Below are 19,067 nucleotides of genomic sequence, written 5' to 3'. Positions count from 1 at the left end.
GATCAAAAGTAAAGTTCCCAATCAGCTGAATATGACAACTAACCCCACAGGTGGATGTCTCTCGTCAGAGCCCAGAAGCAGCCAAACTGAACTTTTCAAAGCCGAAGGGGTGACAAGTGTCAGCCGCGCAGGGCTAGGCAGGCGCGCTGCGGCCGCTCAGGTTTCTCATGCATTAGGGCTTCACGTACTGCAGGGTGAGCTATTCCCAGAAGCGGAGCTGTTCAGTAGTAATTGGCAAAGGAGACATGCTGTGAGAAGCACTTGTCAAATAATGCTTGTTTACAAATAAATCTCCTAGCAGCAAAAGATAGCAGTTATTGAATAAGTTCGGGTCCGCAGTCAGACTCCTCCTACGAGCAGTCTTTTAGCTTTGCGTTTACTGAAGAGACAAAGAACTCGACAGCAGAAGTCAGAAAAGTAGGGGGAGACCACGAAGCGAGCGCTCATGCTGCTGATCATTACCGTAATATTCCTCTGCAATCTCCCTGTGAAGATTACTAGACAGCTTCATTAACCCTTTCCAGTACCGCTCCCTATCGTGTAAAAGTCCTATTCTGCAGCTGCCTGTTCGTAACTGAGACACCCCTACACGCCGTGCCCGGTCCCATTGACTCCAGAAGCACTATCCAGATTGTCTAAGAACTGGCAATGACGACCAAGACAAGGCTGAGAGCACCTGCTGGTCTCCCACCAAAGCATCTGGGCAGAGCAACAGCGTGCCTCCCAAGGAGCGGCTGAGGAACAGGGAGAGCCCTTTGAAAAGCCCTTTTCCCAGTGCTGTGGAACTCCCAGCACTGTTCCCACAGGTGAAGTCATTCGAACCGGTGAGGGCAGAAGGATTGGGTCCGACGTTATCTTAACAAGGCAAAGCAAAAGCCATTTCCACCGTCTCCCCTAACCAATGCACTTCCTGAACATTTGATGTCTCTGCACACAGAGGATCAGCATTTCCCCCTTCCTCTGCACTTTTTTTTTTTTTAATATTTATTTTAAGAAAACTGCAGCTCACATTATTCCGCTCTCCAAAAGAAATTACAGCTAGCTGGTTACCTCAGGCCACATCTTTGAAATTCTGGTACGGTTTTCCTTCACTGGTCCCTGCATTCATTCTCCCTCTAAGGGAGTTTCACAAATAATTACAGTGCACCACGAAAACCAGCCTGCTACGAGCAGCCGGCATCTCCTTCAGGTGCTGAACTTCTCTACCCATTGCTTTCACATCACAGCCTGCCCGCGGATCCAAAACTAATAATCAAAAGCCCCAAGGAGTGCCCACACCGCGTATAGAGGAAAAAAAACCCAAATCAATTGGGTTTGAAAGACTGGAAGGACCTTGCCAGAGAAGGTGGCTGGACGCGTGTTTTTGGCTATTGGCCTCACAGAGATTAAACGTGTATATACGTAATTAAAAGAAAAAAAAAAAAAAGAAAAAAAGAAAAAGAAAGAAAGAGCAGTCCCGAGCGGCCGCGCTCCGCAGCGTTGCCGGTGAAGTAGCGGCACGTCTGCGGCTTCCCCTCCTTTTTACAGCTGCGTTTTAAGGCACGAACTAAGCGCACTGCGGCCAGTGCTCCTCACCGGGAGCCGGCCCGGCCCGGCACCCCCGCTCTCGCTCCCCCTGCACGTACTCCCTCCCCCCGCATCTTTGCCCCGCGTATCCTTGCAAAGCCCCGCGCTCCCAGAGCCCCGCATCCTTGCCCCGCGCATCCCTACGACCCGGCCAGCCAGGATGCTCCCGCGCAACTCCCCCGGTGCAGCCCGCTAGGAAACACAGCCGCGCGAACGCCCCAGCGCTAAGACACCTATGCAACACTACCTCCCACCCCAAAACCCACCGCAAAACGCAACCAGGTGCCAAAGCACCTGTGCGAACCCGCCCGTGCCAGCCCGCCCGCTCCCTCCGCTCGCAGCCCCAACGACCCCCACCCGCTGCAGCTGAGCCCGCAGCAGCTCCCCGGCGCCCAGTCCCGCTCCCGGGCGGTCGCTGCGCCCGGTCCCCGCTCACCCTCGCTGCCGGGGCTGGCCAGCAGGCTCCGGAGCGCGGCGCACAGCAGCAGCAGCAGCAGCAGCAGCGGGCAGGTCCAGCCGGGAGCAGCGGGCGGCCCGGCACGGCGAGCACAGCTGCCACCGCCCCGCGGCCCCATCCCGCTCAGCGCATGGGGCGGCCGCTCCCCCCACGCTCGGCTCGGGACGGGGCTGGCAGCGCCGCTCCGCTCCCGTCCAGCCGCCGGCGCGACTGGGGAGCCGGGGGCGGGGATGGGGGAGGTGGCCCCGCGCCGCCGCGGAGACGCCCCCGACGGGGCGGACCTGCCGCCGCAGCCACCCGGGGGCTGCCGCCCTGGAACCCCCCGGGAACGACCCCCGGCAGCCTGCTGGGGGCGGGATGGTAGGGAAAGTGGGTACTATTACAAGACGTGGAATATCTTTGATTTAAGCTAAAGCAGAGTGAAGTTTCATCCAAGTAATTCCATTTTTTAAAAGTCAAACAGAATGTCCCTCTGACAACGTGTTTTCTCCAGACGCTGTTCATTCTTTGTAGGTGATAACGTCCTGTGTTCAGTCTGATCTGTGCTGAACTGATGTCGCTTCCCCTGCAATCCCCTGTTTGCAGCCTTTCCCCATCCCCAAGGCACGGTCAGGCAGAGCTGCAGCCAGCTCCGAATTAGCAACAGTTTTGACCGTCGTGAAGTTTCATAAGATTAAAATTAGCCCTTGGAAAGTAATAGAATATGCATAAGATTTTTGGGAAATTTTATCTATGTGCTTGTAAGTTGGAAGTATGTTCTGTAACCAGCTTTTGTCTTCTTATACAATTGATGGAGATCACTCCCTCGAGTTACCCAGGCCTGACAAAGGACGCTTGCTTTCTACAACTCCAAAATGAGTCTTAGAGAGTTGATTTTCAGGCTTTTTTTGGTATCAGAATGGGGAGCTCCAGTGCTCCCTGAAGACTGTTGCTGGTCACGGTCCCAAAATCTTCCCCTCCCCTCAACCCACAGAGCCAGGGAAGCCGCAATTTCACAACCAAGTGGAAGGGTCATCCCCTTCCAGGAGAACAAAAATGCCAGAAACTCCTTAATGGAGCCAACAGAAAGATAATTTTTCAGGTGTGTTTTACGTCAGATCACCACCAGAGCATAGCTTTGAATCCAGCGCTGACAACTAGTTTCACAGAAGTTTTCACTGAGGTCTTTTAATCCTCAGAGCCCTACTTGTCACCCGCTTCATCTTCCAAAAAAATAAAATAAATAAATCCCCAAAGTATAAGAAGTCAATTCCGAGAGGTTTATTCATCTGCATCAGTTCCTCCCCTGGAAAGACTACCTCCAGATAAAGACAAACCCCAGCCTTGCAGGTGCACCAGCAGCAAGTCAAAGTGGACCGAAACCCTTCTCACCTGGTGCTGACTCTTCCATTTCACTCCGCTGACAAGATAAAAGCAATAACTGAAGGCTGAGCACCTGCAAAAGGCTCTTTCTCCAGGGGGCAAGGCTCAACACCAGGACTCCAAACAAGTTGCAATTGAAATTACGAAATACCCAAAGCTGGTTTTGTAGTGGGGAACTGCCAGCAGAGTATCTCTTGACACTGCCATTGCTCATTTTTTCATTCATAAGTAGTCAGACAATATCTTTCTCTGCACCCTTGGTAGCATATACAAACCTCAGCTACTGCCAAAATATAAACATGGTCTTGAACTATTGCATATTATTTTCAAAAGTCTTTGCCCCTTTTTCAAGAGGTTTTTCTGCCTCAAGCTATCCAACATTTTTACTGCCACCAGGAGGACGAGGAAGGGGCTTTGCTTTTACAACATGAGGTATATCATTAAAGATGGTAAGTGAAAAGCATATCATGCGTCTGCTTACAGATATTCATTATTCAGATATCCTACTAGTCTGTTGATTGCTATCAAACTACCCCTGCATACAGCCGCATGGTCAGATCCTCAGCTGGGATAAACAACAGCAGAGAATATCTATCTGATCCCAGGCCAGCATCGGATTTAGGATAGGAGTAGCACCGTGAGGTATACTCATTTCTAGGGTTTTGCCATCTGTAGGAGGAATGATGAGTTTTGCCACCCAGAAATCAGACCAATGCAGGGAAATGTCATTAGAAACGGCACCTTACTAGCGTAATAAAAGGGATCAGATGGCAAAGAACAAGTAAAATGCCAAGCTAGATGGGGGCCTCCGCTGCCCAAGGGGCAAGACTGCTGTAGCTAGGCAAGTCTCTTATCACAATCTCATGTCAAACTGTTGTTTGCTCTTGATTTTCAGCTGCTATTTGACAGTCATTAACTGCTGTTTGGACTGCCAGACTTATAATTTAGAGGCATTTCAGATGATATGTTAGTGACATCTTAATTTTCTAGGAAACATTGAGATGAGCTTCATGTGATTCATAAGAACATTTAAGAATAGCCACCATGCTCTAGCTTTCATCCTAGTTGCCCTTTTTTCCTGTGGGAAACCAGCTTTTGTTACAAGACCTTTGGCTTCTTCTCCACCTTGGCTGTTGCACAGGAAGATTGTCCCAACCTCATCACCCAGGGCATCACTGAGTACTGATAAAAAACTAAATTCAGCCTTATATAAAGGTTATTGCCTTATCCCCAGATAGAGGGTATTGCAACTTTATGCAGCCTAATGAATCCTATTTGGTGGGGGTTCAGTCTTCTACAACTCTCCTCCTAGTTTTGCCACCACTCTTACTAGTAGTCTCCAGCAGGGAGTTCTTTCCTGTCTTTTGCCTCATCAATGCACCATGTAGGTTCTTAAAGAGAGGGCAGAAATTTTAGCCAAATGCTCCAGCATTCCTTGACGGGTAATCAGAAAGGAACTGGACAATCTGATTTGATCCCCTCCTATCTCCCACTAAAGATTGTATCTTTTATCGCTTTGAGTAAATTCACTGTAAAAATCACAAGGTGTTGGTTGCAAAATATTCAGGAACATAAACCTTCTCAGGCTCTTTATGTTCTCCCTGTATCCAGCTGGTATTTTGTGTTACTTTCAAATTTTTCTTCCTTCATCTCATTAATTATTTTCTGCCCCTTACATTTATGCCTTTTCATTTATGCAAACATCGCTCAGTTAAGGTCTCTTTTCATCCTTTGTATCTATTTCTCATGAATCATCCCTATAGAGTGTTTGTAATATTGTTATACTCCAGACTCCCTCTAGTTTTCCCAACATCTCCCTCTAACAGTTTGCCCAGAAGTGTAATAATAATAATGCCATAACAAACAACTATCTCTAAAATGCATTTGCATATAGCATTTGAAGCAGAAATGACAGCTTTGCCCCATGTAACTTGCCATTTCATATCTAATTTGCTGCCAGCTATTGCACATATTTTAAACTATTTATTAAACCAGACATCTTTTGAGTTAGTGCATTTCAGATTATTTCACTTAAATATGCAAAAGCTCATTCTTCCAAGTTTAATTTCCCTCCTATGTATGTAACTTCCTTTGTTTAATTTCTAATTTTGCATTGCCAATTCATTTCATTAGCACACTGTTTATCCTGTCATCAACAGGATACACTTGAACAATAAATGAGTCCATCTTTCAGATTATTTCAGGAACCAAAACCTGCCAACTAAATCCATTCCCTGTGTCATTATCCTTTACTGAAGTGTAAGGGCATAATACTTATTGCATCTCCATATTCAATAGGGCCACTGTCTGAGAGAAGATTCAATTTCATATTTTAAATTTAAGTGTAAACAGTCCTACTAAAGCCACGTCTTCATTTCATTAATGGAATAGAGGTCCCACTGTAATCCAACAAAGTGTTTAATTAGTTAGGCATCTAAGCATTTCCATTTTCCTGTGAAAAGTTATTTTCTTTCAAAAGATCTGGAGAAGATGACAACTTTAAGGAATACTCTTATGAAATTTAGCAATTAGATTTTGTTTTTTCCCCACAAGCCCTTTGAAACAGAAAAATTACCTTTTATTCATGTAAATTCATTATTTTAGTAAATGCATACTAAAAGCAAAAGCAACCTGGAAGCAGCTAAGCAGCCTTGCATAATACATATATTTGGATTTGCACCATGAATGCGACTACAAGTTTGATGCAGAATGGCTGTGTTCAATAAACACCACAGCATCCTCTGTAGGACTGCAGACATCAATAGTCGGAGCCACAGCAGGCAACAGTCAAACCTCTGCCAAGAGGCAGTGGGGACAGGGAAGTTAAACATCAAGTGCAGGTGGGCCAACCCTTGGACAGATGAGGTCTATCAGTGATTGTGCCCCTTGGTCACTGCTCAAATGTTTGTACTTCAGGGTGGAGAAAGATGTTAACCAACAAACTGGTATTTGCATGAAGAAAAAAGAGCAAGTGGTAAATAAAGCATGACCTGTGCAAGTTTGCAACCCAGCCACTTGTATGGTCCTGGCACTGATCTGTGTTTTGCCACTCCCACAAAACACAGCAGCTACTGGCAACTGTGAATTTAGGAAAATCTGGTCACTCCATTTAGAGCCTGAAATTAGATACAAATCCATGAATATCTATGGGAAAAAGTGTGAGTATTTGTTTCGGCCAGAAAAGGCTTAGAGAAAGCTTGACATTTCAGCTTGGCATTTTATTTTAGAGTGCTTCATCACCAGCCCTTGGTCCTGATAACTGTTCTTCCAAAGGCCCCTGACCTGGCAGCACACTCTCTCATTTGCAAATGCTATGTCACTACTCCCCTCTCTTACTGACCTGTAGTGACCTCATGGAGCCAGATCCCAGATATTAAAAACCCACTGTTCATCTGCAACCAAAGGAATGGTCCCTGGCCTGGAGGGTTCAGTGTATAACACTTCACGTGACAATATGAATGAGGCGGAGCAGCAAACTAATCCAGGTCAGATATGGAAGTACATGCTGTGAGCACCAAGAGCAGCAGCTGATACAACTGGCAGTACTTGCAGCCCATCCACTACTGAACACGTATTGAGGTGGGTTTTTTGCATCACACCAGAAAACAGCATTCAAGGGAACAAATGAAATGGGTCTGTAGAGATTTATGGAGATTTTCTAATGCAGAAAATGGAGCACAGGAGAGAGTGCAAAGGCTAATTTGATTATATTGTTAGCCCTGTATAAGCTTAATAATGGACTCACTTCTACATTTCTCATCATAAGCTATTTACATGCATCCACTAACTGCAATAGCTCAGCACCTCGCACTCTTCAATCAGTCTTCCCAACACACTCTTTTGCAGCAGAGGAACATTTCTGGTCTTGCACAGATGGGCAGAAGCAAAGGACATGTTAAATATCCAGATAAAAAAATACTGAATTGCTTATGGCTCCTCTAGATCAGGGACAATATTCTCAAAATAGTAATAAAGTTATCTTATACTTGCATCTGAATAAGAATCAGACGATATTAAGGCAAACTGTCTTATCTCCTCAAGACACTCAGGCAAGTGACTTGGATACATTTGCTAGTACCAGAGCTTTGTGAAAAGTAACTTGCTCAAGGTCACACAGAAGGTGTGTGGCAGATCTGAATCAAGCTCAAAAGCTGTTAGGGCATCCATTTGCTTTTCATTCTCACTTTTCATTTTCTAGCATGTCATTTTGGATCAGGATCTATGCTAGCAAATGTGGACATTACTGTAGTTCAAGGGTTCACTTTCAGCACTTCACTCATCAAATGCACATTCTTTGAAGGTACAAACACAATAATGGATATAATGATGAAAATAACTATATTAATGTATCATTTAATAGTAAAGTACATTAATCTCTTGCATACAGTACTGCCCAGAACTCAGTTCCTTTCTGAATTATGTTTCATAAGGTCAATATTGCCTTTTATTAATTTCTAAGGGCAGTCTGGATGGTTACTCTGAATTTCTTTGATTATAGGCAGACTAATTTCTTTAACTCAACCTACTGCACTGTATTCTACATCGAGGCCAGTTCCTCTTGTTTGAGGAAAGTAAACTCATTTAATCTCATCTTGCCTCACTCCTTCAAATAGAACTGTTTGATACTGACTTCTCTATTTCAACATACCCTTAATGATTTCCTAAATAAATCACATCATTGTCTGTCACTCCATATCTCAAATACTTGCAAATGCTTAGCAATTTCAGCTGCCAACACATTCATTTATGTTCTTGTGAGATGGCATCTGGATCACAGCTATAGTCTTTGAGTCCTTTCCATCAGCTAATTGCAACTGTTTTTGAAATGCAGGAGCATATTTCTCTCCTCCCTTTGCAGTGTTCAAGTTGTGCCTTTAGGTAGGACACATATTACGTTCACAAAACTCCAGTGTCTCCTCACAGAAGTGCTTCAGCAAGTGTAAATATTTCTTTTGTATGTGCTTTGTTGAATAATTTTTAAACAACAGACTGACAAGGTAGGATCAGGGCCAGCTTTCTGGGACAGATTGCCTCATATGATGAATTCTGACACAAATATTGCCCAGCGATGTATAACCCATGTTTCCCACTGTCACTGAGCCTTCAATGGTTCTTCCCCTATCCCATCCAAGAGTTACCAAAAAAAGAAATATGCTGCTTACCTGTGCTAGATTTCAAAAAATTGAAAGAGAATGCAAAAAATCCAGCAGCCACCTTTTATAAACAAACGTCCCAAACTGAGGGTCTAGTTACCATAAAGAGGCAAGCCTTTCAGACAAACTTCTGCTCATTACTAGGAAAATCTGTTCCTCCATATCAGAAGAGCTGGAGCAATTTGGTGGTATTGTAATCAAACTACAAGGCTCAGATGCATTGATATGAGTTTTGCTTTCGACACAGACACTCTAAATGATTCAGAGGAAGCTATTTCTTAGCTGAGAATAATCCTTTACACAGTGTTCAATGACAAGGTCCCAAATGAAGTGCAAGTAAGGCCCTGTCAACAAAGATAGGTGCTTTGAAGGGTCAGCATTACACGTGTGGTGAGGTTGAAAGGGATTACCATCCAGCCTGGCTCTTGCACCATGACTGTCAAAATTGCGTTTTTGGTTACTGTTCATTGGCAGTGTGCTTTAACAACCCAAGCAGTATCCTGGGAATCAGACAAGCCAGATCCAATGCTTGCAACCACTAGTGTGCCTTACTTCACATCCATATTCTTGTGAGTCTGCTTCTTCCCTTGCCAAACACCCTTTGCCTTCTCTCTCAAGCAAGACTGCCTAACTGTTGGCTGTGCCAGCTTGTCACCCATTTCCTTATAGAAACCCTTCATGTTATCTTTGACATACCTTGCCAGATCTAATTTCAGCTGGACATTGCCTTTTCTAACCTCACCTCTGCATGCTTGGGCAGTATGTTTCTATTGCTCCCAGATTTCATTCAAGTATTACCAGCATACTGGACAGTACTGGGGTGTAAACACACCATCTGCATCATGGCATGGCCATAAATGAGAACTGTCAGCTCATTGCCAGTAATTTCTCCTTTAACACCTTCTCTTCCTTGCTCTGTAGTCTTCATCCTCCTTTCTGTTTCTCGTAAGATCTTCTGGACTGGAACACTTTTGCTTAACCTCCACTCAATTCATCCTTTGGTACGTTCTGCCCTCCCACATGTGCACTCACAGGCACTTCTGTCTGCCTGTGTTTTCTGCCTTTATTCTGGCCCCAGCTAACCAGAAAAGTAGGCGATTACAGTTTCATTCAATCAGGAGGTGAAGGAGATGGGGGTGCATGCACAGCAAGTCAAGAAAGGAGTGGCAATCAGGTTACAGCTATAGCCTAGGGCAGAATACTTTGTAATGTGAATTTATAATGGGTCTCTGGTCTAGGGCACATAATACACATTTTACCCAGAGTGCAATAGTAACCCAAAGACATTTAGTTCAGGAAATACTGAGCCTGGTATAAACATTTAAACTTTAATAAAACCATTACAGATGCACTGACTGCACAGGGCTGGAGCACCTCTGCTATGAGGACAGGCTGAGAGAGTTGGACTTGTTCAGCCTGGAGAAGAGAAGACTCTGGGGAGACCTTACAGATGCCGTCGAGTACCTGAAGAGAGCCTACAGGAAAGGTGGAGAGGGACTTTTTACCAGGGTGTGTAGTGACAGGACAAGGGGGAATGGCTTTAAATTGGAAGGGGGAAGGTTTAGATTAAACATCAGGAAGAAATTCCTCATGATGAAGGTAGTGAGGCACTGGAACAGTTTGCCCAGGGTAGTTGTAGATGCCCCACGCCTGGAGGTGTTCAAGGCCAGGTTGGATGGGGCCTTGGGCAGCCTGATCTAGTGGGAGGTGTCCCTGCCCATGACAGGGGAGTTGCAACTAGATGATCTTTAAGATCCCTTCCAACCCAAGCCATTCTATGATTTGTAGCTTCTTTAGACAATGCAGCTACATAGGGAAATGAATAATAAAATACGTAAGGTGAACAAAAGTCGTCATCAGGTCATTTACATAAATGTTTAGTGAAAACTCACCCTTTGGTCAATGCATTACCTATATCCAAGAACTAGTCATTGAACAATAACCATCTCAAAACAGGTCCCATGTGAGACACATGGTGTCCTCTGCAGATCAGTGTGTATAAAGAAGTTAAATCAAGAATCAGTATTCATTCCCATTTCATATTCACAGTATCCACACCCCTTACACATCTCAATGTAACATTAAATTAGAACATAATGTCATATATTCGTGGTGCTACACATCATTTCTACACATGCTCAAACCCACTTTCACACTAACAAGCAAGCTGTGTTTAAACATGACAAGTTAGCTTGTCATATTTCAAGTGACAAACATGAATGCCCACAGAATAAAAAAAAAAATAGGAGGGGAAAGTTCAATGAGAAGGAAGTGCAAATCTGTCTGTCTTGCTAACCTAACCACTCGGCCAAGCATTTACAGTTTTCATCTTTCTGGATCAATTCAGATAGAATTATTCCATGCCAAACAAACATTTCAACACTAAATAAGCTTCCTCTGTGTTTTGAGGGAAGCATCAAATCCACAATCTCATCTTTCTGGAAGTGTATCCTAACCAAAAGGCAATTATATAGAAAATACGAGCACTTCAGAGAGAAAATACGAGCATCCAGGAGAGAGACAGACATTTGCACCAAGTGTTATCCACTGGCCAGTACAAACATCTGCACAAAGGATATTTACTAATACTGTGTTGGTCAGTGACTGACACCTCTGTTTTCTGCTGCCTTGTTGGTGGTGGGTGTTGTGCATTCATTTCCTCCATACAAAGCTCTCCTCAATTTGTTTACAGCAAACTCAGTCCCATTAACTGTCTCCACAACCACCACCCCAGGAACTGAGCACCTGTTCTGGGTCTGAGTTAGCCCCTAATCTGAAAGGTGGGTCCATATTCATATCATGTCAGTGTCCATGGAGAAGAAGCAGTTGCAGGTATGCCCACACCTCCAGGAAAACTGAGCAGGCTTAGTTTATTTTTATATCAGTATCTACTTTCTCAGTATTTAGGTGTCACCCCCCTACAAACACTGAAGGTGAAAAAACATTGAATGGAAAAAAATGGCAGGAGAGCTACATCAGTCATAAGATCTCACTTGGACACTATTCAGCATGGGAGAAAAGACTCCTAATTCCTAGGCCTTGTTTATAAAGCTATACAGCTCTCTCCATTCTACAACTGACTTTTTTTAGAACTGATCCAAGACCTTACATGAACTTCTAAAATCAAAACACCTCAACACATCCTAATAAAAATACCAGACTAACTTCTGTAATTTCTTTCTCTACTATCTCTGTCTGAATTAGCCTTCAGTGTTCTGCTTGGTGACAAACACAGGAAAAATCCTAGACACTCAAACAAATCAACTATGTTTACGCTAGAAGCAGTAGGAGATGCATGAGGTCATTTAAACATGGTGATACCTCATAACATACTACATGAATGCAATTGTTCAGTTTTTACCTAGGTGTATTCTTTCTTTGCCCTCATGCCAAAGCCACACAGACTTTCTGCGGCACTGCCACTGATGTGCTCTGATTTTAACATATATGTAGCTATACGCAAATAGCTTGGTAACCCATTGGCAAACTGCGGGTCACGGTTACCTTTTATTTTCTCCATTAAGACCAAAGGTTTGTCTCCATGTACATACCTAGCTCCTTGCACAATGGTCCTTGCTTTGACTGGGATCTGTTCTCTCTTGATACTCATACCCATCTAGGTTATATCTAGTTCCCTAAGATCAATCTTAACTTAATTGCATTTGGCTAGGGATTTAGCCATGTCATCTCAGTCAAGTTTTATTCACCAAAATATTCGTCTTCTATTCTGTGCTGAAGAGTACTGTTCCAATCACTGTCACAATTCTTGACTTCACGTTAAGAAAGCATGTGCTTGCACACACACCAAGCAGGGTTGGACTCTTAAGTGGAGGCTTCAAAGCCATTTAGAAAATGGTGTCTTTGAATTTACTCAAGCAGTGTATTTCAGAAATTCCGTCCCAGGAGAGCTCCTGAGCCCCTTGTTCAGCTCCTGTTTGGTTTTTTTTTAACACATACCTGCTTTCAGAGAAGAGCTTTATCACTGCCTCCCCAGCTCCATGTGAGCATTAGAGTAGGGGCAATATACAGCAGAACAGATGCAGTGGCAGGAGTGTGTTTACATGAAGCTGCTGACAGCAGATGCCAGCTTGTAAAATTAGCCAATAAAAATACCAGAATCACTGTTTACAACTACTCTGAGCAAGACAGGCTGCCAGCAAACTGGAAATAACATTGCACTGACACGCCAGGTTAGAGATAGAGCATTTGGCAAGGCATCATCATTTTCAGGTTACCAGAAGAGGGATTCTCATTCAAGTAGAAGGGAGTCAACCAAGAGCAGTGCAACAGCCTCAGTCCTTCTCACTTTCGTGTTCCAAAAGAATCCCACTTAATGTTAAAACACAAAAGAACTAGAAATACTGTAACTAAGAAACCACCTGTGTCACTAGCTACTGAAAACTTTTTTATCCTACTACTCTGGTTAAACCAGAAACTGAGCAACTTGTATACAGCAAATATGTTACAGAGCAGGAAGCTGTTAAGTGAACTTAAAACCCTTCAGGTACTTTTTGTAACCACAAATATAATAAAGAAATCCTGATTTTGTACTACATTGTTGCCTAAAGCTCGCCTATGTGGATCTGGAGATGCTTGGACTGATCATTTCAGAAGGTTAGATAATACTAAAATTTCTCTGGTTAATTATCATTAATCCTTCTGAGCCAGTTAAAAGACCATAAGACCAGTATCTAGGCTACAGAAATTTAAAACCTTCATGAAAATGACCAGAGTTATGTTTTAAAACATAACACATAAACAGTAAGAACAATCTCCTTCCATATTGCTAGATAAAGCCATGTTTTAGATTTTTTTTTTCCTGTCCACTAATTTCCTTGTATTGGAAAATACCAACCTTCATTAAAATCTTAATGAATATCTTCTATAATATTCTGATCTAGGAAACCAGAATTATAAAGAGAAATATTAAGCAAACTGAGATATTTCAAAGACTAAGTTTGAGAACAAATTTAATCAGTTATTACTTTTATTTCAAGCAAACACATAAATATAGTCCTCTGAAAAAAACCAAACATTCACTTTATCAATGGTTAAAAGCTATCAATAGCTTTTGTAATCTTCTTGCAGGCATGAGCAAGAAGTTAAAAAAAAGAACAGATAGAAGTATTAGTAATATTATAAGCCATGATTAAAAGTAGCCTCTGTTCCTCTATAATCAAAGACTGACATCGGTTAATAATGTAAGCTGCCTATGGAATGTACCCATTAAACCACAACACTAGAGGAACCATATGACTATAATGCTGTTTCCAAAAGAAATACTGAACAACTTCAGTCTTGTCTATTATCAACTAACACAAAACAAACAAAACAAATAGAATGAAATCAAAGTGCTGAAATCCTGCTATTAGTGTACTAAATAAGAATTTGAAGACTTCAAATTAAACGAGCACTTTCTTCAATATATTGAAAAAGCTAATAAGCATGGCCTACCCCAACATTTAATAAAAAAATAGCAATAAATTACCTTCTACTCTAAAACTCTTACAAAGAATGGACAAACGCCTCCATTACGCACCCAAGCAATAAATATCGTCTGAGATCTTTCCCCAGTCATAACCAAGCAGCAACTAGGCACAATTGTGAGTGTGGAGGGGTTTTTGCCCATGAGAGAGAGTTGAACTGTGTGGTAAGGGAGTTGGGAAAGGCAGGCTGTAGTTTATTCCGCGAAAGTGAAGTGTTTTCTCTAGCTCAAAATTTGTGGTAAGAAAGATTTGTTTATTTTATTAAAAACAAAGGGTTAGGAAGCAGCGAGCTAGGGGTCTGAAAGCCTACAGAGATGCTTGTGAGCTGTGAAGGGTAGCTTCTTGTTGGTTTTAGGCATCATAGAGACCACATAGGTCTCTGGTTAGTGACTGTCATGTTGCTAAGTGCTTTGGTTTATTTTCCTGTCAACTAAATAATTCCACCTTTTCCATAAGCAGCTGTTGTTCATGAGTAGCTTGGGGCTTCACAGCTGTGTGGGTGAGCTCTGTTCCTCTGTTACTAAAGTATGTTTGAAACATCATGTGGAGAATATGGATTCTTAGTCTTGGGAGCTGAAGAAAACTTTTTTCTTATTGTAGTAAGAAGAAGAGTTTTCTCTTCCTGAGGCAGTCCAAAACCTGATTGTCTCAGCTGAGTTAATTAAGCTTAACCTGCTAGGTACAGGTGAAAGCTATACACCTATTCAGTGCAGACTGCTTCTAATGTACAGCTGCTAATACATTGATCAAGTTTTGTTTCTCTGCTCAAACACATGCTGAATTTCATATTATGAGTAACTTTCTAATGTGTTTGATGCTGCTTCAGGTGCTTAAAACTAACCGTATGCAATAAACTGCATAAAATAGTCTTGGTTCTACAGTGAGTGCAGAAGATATGTGGTCTGTCAGTAACACTTGATGTGATTAATTTGCATGATGTATATTTTTGCTCCACTAAACTTGCAGAGCAATGATTCAGTCTGTTCATCACATTGTGATATGACCTAGAGATTTCAGTCATGCTCTGCTTGTGTGCTGGTGTTTGAGTGCAGAACCAAAGAGTCTTAAAGTGCATGTGGTCATTCTTATGAGCCTGTTTAAATCCTTAGTGGCCTATATACTGATTTTCAATTTCCTGGTTTTTATTATGTGTAAAACAGGGGCTGCCACTCATACTTCATATATAGTCTTTCCTAAACAAAATAGTGCAAATAAATTTCTCACAGGTACTGTTGCACAGAACTGAAGAGATTTCCTTTTGTGATTAGTGTGCATTTTTAAGTCTGTTCAATAATGCTTAACCCTTTCACTTAATTTTATTCTGTTTTTAATCTGTATATGTTAAGTTCTCCATCTAGATGTATATAGAAGCATTTGGCTTCTGAAGTCTGTAGAGACTGATTCGTTGTTTTTTTTTATGCAGTGTGTATGATAGGCTATTTCCTTTCTAGGCTCCTGAAGGACTTGTGCCATACTAACGATGATTAGTAAGTGCTTTAAAATGCTTCATGAGTTATACACACTTGGGTGGGGAGAGTGAGGAGTGTGTACATGGGAAGAATGGGGCCCATAAGATGTGAGAAAGGAATATGATTTCCATCTCAGATGTCCCAGTAGTAAAATAATTCATCAAGTGATACGTGTCGAGCAAACTTGACACATCCCCTTGGCATATTTGGATAGGGAATAATGTCGGCTTAAGTCCTGTTTTTTAGTTTCGTATAACTGTTTGGCTCTACTTTATCTGCTTATATTACATTTAGCTGTCCATCAAGGGACCAAAGTCACATGGGGGCAACTTATGAGAGAGCAGGTACTTAAGCAGTAGTATGATTGAAGTTGAAGTATATGTACGACAGGTGTTTTCAGTGCTTTCTGGAGCTGGGATGAGTATTTGGGTGGTACTGAGTACCTTGCTTTGTGGCCAAGAAAAACAGAGGTTGATATCATGGTATCTGCAATGTACAGCATTCTTTAGAAAAGAACTAGTTGCAAGAATTCCTCCTGTCAAGCTTCTAATTTTCTTTTGCTTCTATGGCCCTTTACAGTCTGGCTTCAGGGCAAAATATTCAGTAACTTTCATCTCAGATGGTGAGAATGCTTATGGGTTTTACCCGAACTATATACTCCAACTTGAGGGAAATCACAGAGCTAGTAGTAACTGTACAATACGAAGTGAGAAGAGGTTGGCTTTGGCTTAGGAAGTTTGCCTGAGGTAAGTGTTGGTCTGGCAATTTGTTGGACTGACACTCTTACTCTGACTCTCCAATAGTTGACCTGAGCATCCGTGTAGTTTTCCAAAATGGAGGCTGACTGAAACTGTTTGCAGTGAAATATGTGACTTACACAGAATTCAGGATGTCTTCCTCCTGATAGAATTAAATGTACTCATGTTTTTGGAAGGAATAAGAAAGTCTAAGTATGGTGAATTAAACAACATTTTGAGCCTCACTCGCAACAGCAAGCCCAGACCATATATGTTCCATGGTTAGCAGTTCAGGGGTGTCCAGGGTGGGCAGGAACTGGGCTCAAAATTAGAGCTAGCAACTGGCCAACAGGCTGTTTCAGAGATAGGAGGCTTCCAGTCCTACCAGTTGAAATTTCTTGCATTTATAATCTCTTGCAGAGGAAGAGACTGAAAGTTGAATATTTTATCTTAGTTCCTCTGTGCTATTTGTTCAAGAAGCAATTTTTGATCAATGATTATTGCTTAAATAGGGTAGATTTGGCACCCTAAAAGCAACACTTGCTTAAATGCTCACTGCAAAGCTGACAGCTTTTCTGGGTGAAGTACCATGATACAATTCAAGAGTGACTGGCTTCCCATGATTTAAAGAAAAATCTGCTGCAGCTCAGATTTGGAGTATAGTTAGATGCTGTCATCATACTGGACTGTGCTACAAATTAATATGGCAAATGTGACAAAATAAGGCAATTATTGAAGGAACATTGACATGACCCTGGGTTCAGGACCTCAAGAAGTAGATGCTGAATGAAGGCTGGTGTAGATGTTATATGAGGCCATTTGATTGATTCTAGGTGAGGCAAGGAATCGTGTTAGCAGAATGGCCACATTAAACTTCCAGAGGGCAGACTTTGGACTGTTTAGAAGGCTAGTCAGTAAAGTCCATGGAAGACATTCCTTAAGGGCAAGGGAGCCCAAGAGGGCTGGGTACTCCTCAAGAAGGAAATCCTGGCAGCACAGGAGCAAGCTGTCCCCATGTGCCAGAAAATGAGCCGGTGGGGAAAAAAACCCAGCCTGATTGAGCTGGGAGATATGGGTGGACATCAAAAAGAAGAGGAATGTCTATGAACTTTGGAAGAAGGGACAGGCATCTTGGGTGGACTACAGGGAGGAAGTGAGATCATGCAGAGGAAATATCAGGAGGGCTAAGGCCCAACAAGGGCTCAGATTGGCCAAGTCAGTGAAAGATAATGAAAAATCTTTCTATAAATATACTAATAGTAAAAGGAGAACTAGGAAGAATATTCAGTCCTTATTGGACGCAAAGGGAACAACTTTAACGAAGGATGAGGACAAGGCTGAGATACTAAACGCCTTCTTTGCCTCAGTCTTTAACAGTAAGGAAAGTTATTCCCTGTGTGTACAACCCCAGGAGCTAGAGGAGCAGAACAAAACCCCCATGATCCAAGAGGAAGTGGTTAGAGACTTGCTTGGCCAACTAGACACTCACAAGGCTATGGGGCCAGATGGAATCCACCCAAGAGTATTGAGGGAGCTGGCAGATGTGCTTGCCAAACCCCTTTCCATCATCTTCCTGCAGTCTGGCTGACTGGGGAAGTTTCACTGGACTGGAGACTGGCTGATGTTATACCCATCCACAAGAAGGGTCAGAGGGAGGATCAAGGAAACAACAGGCCTGTGAGTCTGACCTCAGGGCCAGGAAAAGTCATGGAACAGGTGATCTCGAGTTCTATCAGAAAGCACATGCAAGAGAATCAGGTGATCAGGCCCAGTCAACATGGGTTCATGAAAGGCAGATCTTGCCAAACTAACCTGATCACCTACTATGACAAAGTGACCCGCTTACCGGACGAAATTTTCCTAAATTTTTGCTGCATATAATTAAGGCTGAACAAGGAGTCAAATGCAGCACCTACCTGAGTTTCAGCTTCTCTTCTGTGATCTTCAAAGAGAAGCTGAACAACTCAACTGTAACTGAGTGTCTTTTCTGACCTATCTTGTTTGCTGTGTCTGAAGCAATGAAGGACTTGCCCTCTCTTTCAATGTGGTCAATGCTAACAAGAGTAAAGTTATAATAACACTTGTTTCCTCACTATTCTGAAGTACTAAAATATCTTTAAAATATGCAGCAACCTAATATCTGCCCATTATTACAGTAAAAAGTTTTAACAGTTGCCTCAAACTGTCATATAAGCACTTGCATCAGGAACTTGAAATTTATTTTGTGAGTTAGTAACATGATGGGAAATAAATGGTAGTACATGCTGAGCTGATCTTTTGGGCAGAGGGCAGACTGATGGTGCTGCTTATTGGAGATGATGAGCTCCTTGGTCCTATTGTAAGAGTACAACAGCACTTGTTCTACTTTGTTCTGTGGTGCCAGTATATTTATGAATTTGGTGTCTATGCTGTGAATTTTTCAGGATATTTTTAACAATATCCCTCTCAAAATTTGTTGTATAAATGAGGTGCTAGAGATGGAGTGCTCTAATACTCAATCTTGCTTCTCCCTTCTGCAAAGCAGCAGTGGCTTCCTTTGTAGTCTGCAAGCATATATTGCATGAAATGAGGAATAGCCAGAAACTTCAAAATAAAACTACTTAAACTGAATTCTGGCTTGCTGTGCAGTTCATGCAGACCTTGATCATAGAAGGTGAGTTAAGCAGCAGGGGTCTAGCTCTTAGTTGGGAACTGTAGAAGGCATTTAAACCTTATATACCAAAAACTTACTTTGCAGGAGGACAAGATAAATGGCGGTTAGAGTGCAGGCAAGCTGCCAGCAGCCTCTGGGCTGCCACAGATTGGTGTATAAGTGTAACTGCAGGACACGTTTGTTC

The 19,067-nt window shown here is 42.6% G+C and overlaps 1 protein-coding gene across 10 annotated transcripts in view; it reads right to left on the bottom strand.

Annotated features, from left to right (window-relative positions):
* EPHA5 (EPH receptor A5) overlaps positions 1-2,248 on the bottom strand; it is a 194,566-nt gene extending 192,318 nt beyond the window's left edge. For 9 of the 10 annotated variants that reach the window (XM_054064901.1, XM_054064902.1, XM_054064912.1 and 6 more), the window contains exon 1: positions 2,003-2,248. In XM_054064901.1, coding sequence (XP_053920876.1) covers positions 2,003-2,141 — 139 coding nt within the window. In that variant the 5' untranslated portion in view covers positions 2,142-2,248. The remainder of the gene's footprint in view (positions 1-2,002) is intronic. The other variant, XM_054064909.1, reaches the window with a different exon arrangement.
* Between the last annotated feature and the right edge of the window lie 16,819 nt (positions 2,249-19,067).

Source organism: Cuculus canorus, chromosome 4 (genome assembly GCF_017976375.1).
Source record: "Cuculus canorus isolate bCucCan1 chromosome 4, bCucCan1.pri, whole genome shotgun sequence".
Lineage (NCBI taxonomy): Eukaryota > Metazoa > Chordata > Aves > Cuculiformes > Cuculidae > Cuculus > Cuculus canorus.
The sequence above is the reverse complement of the archived record's forward strand: the minus strand, read 5'-3'. Positions and strand labels throughout refer to the sequence as shown.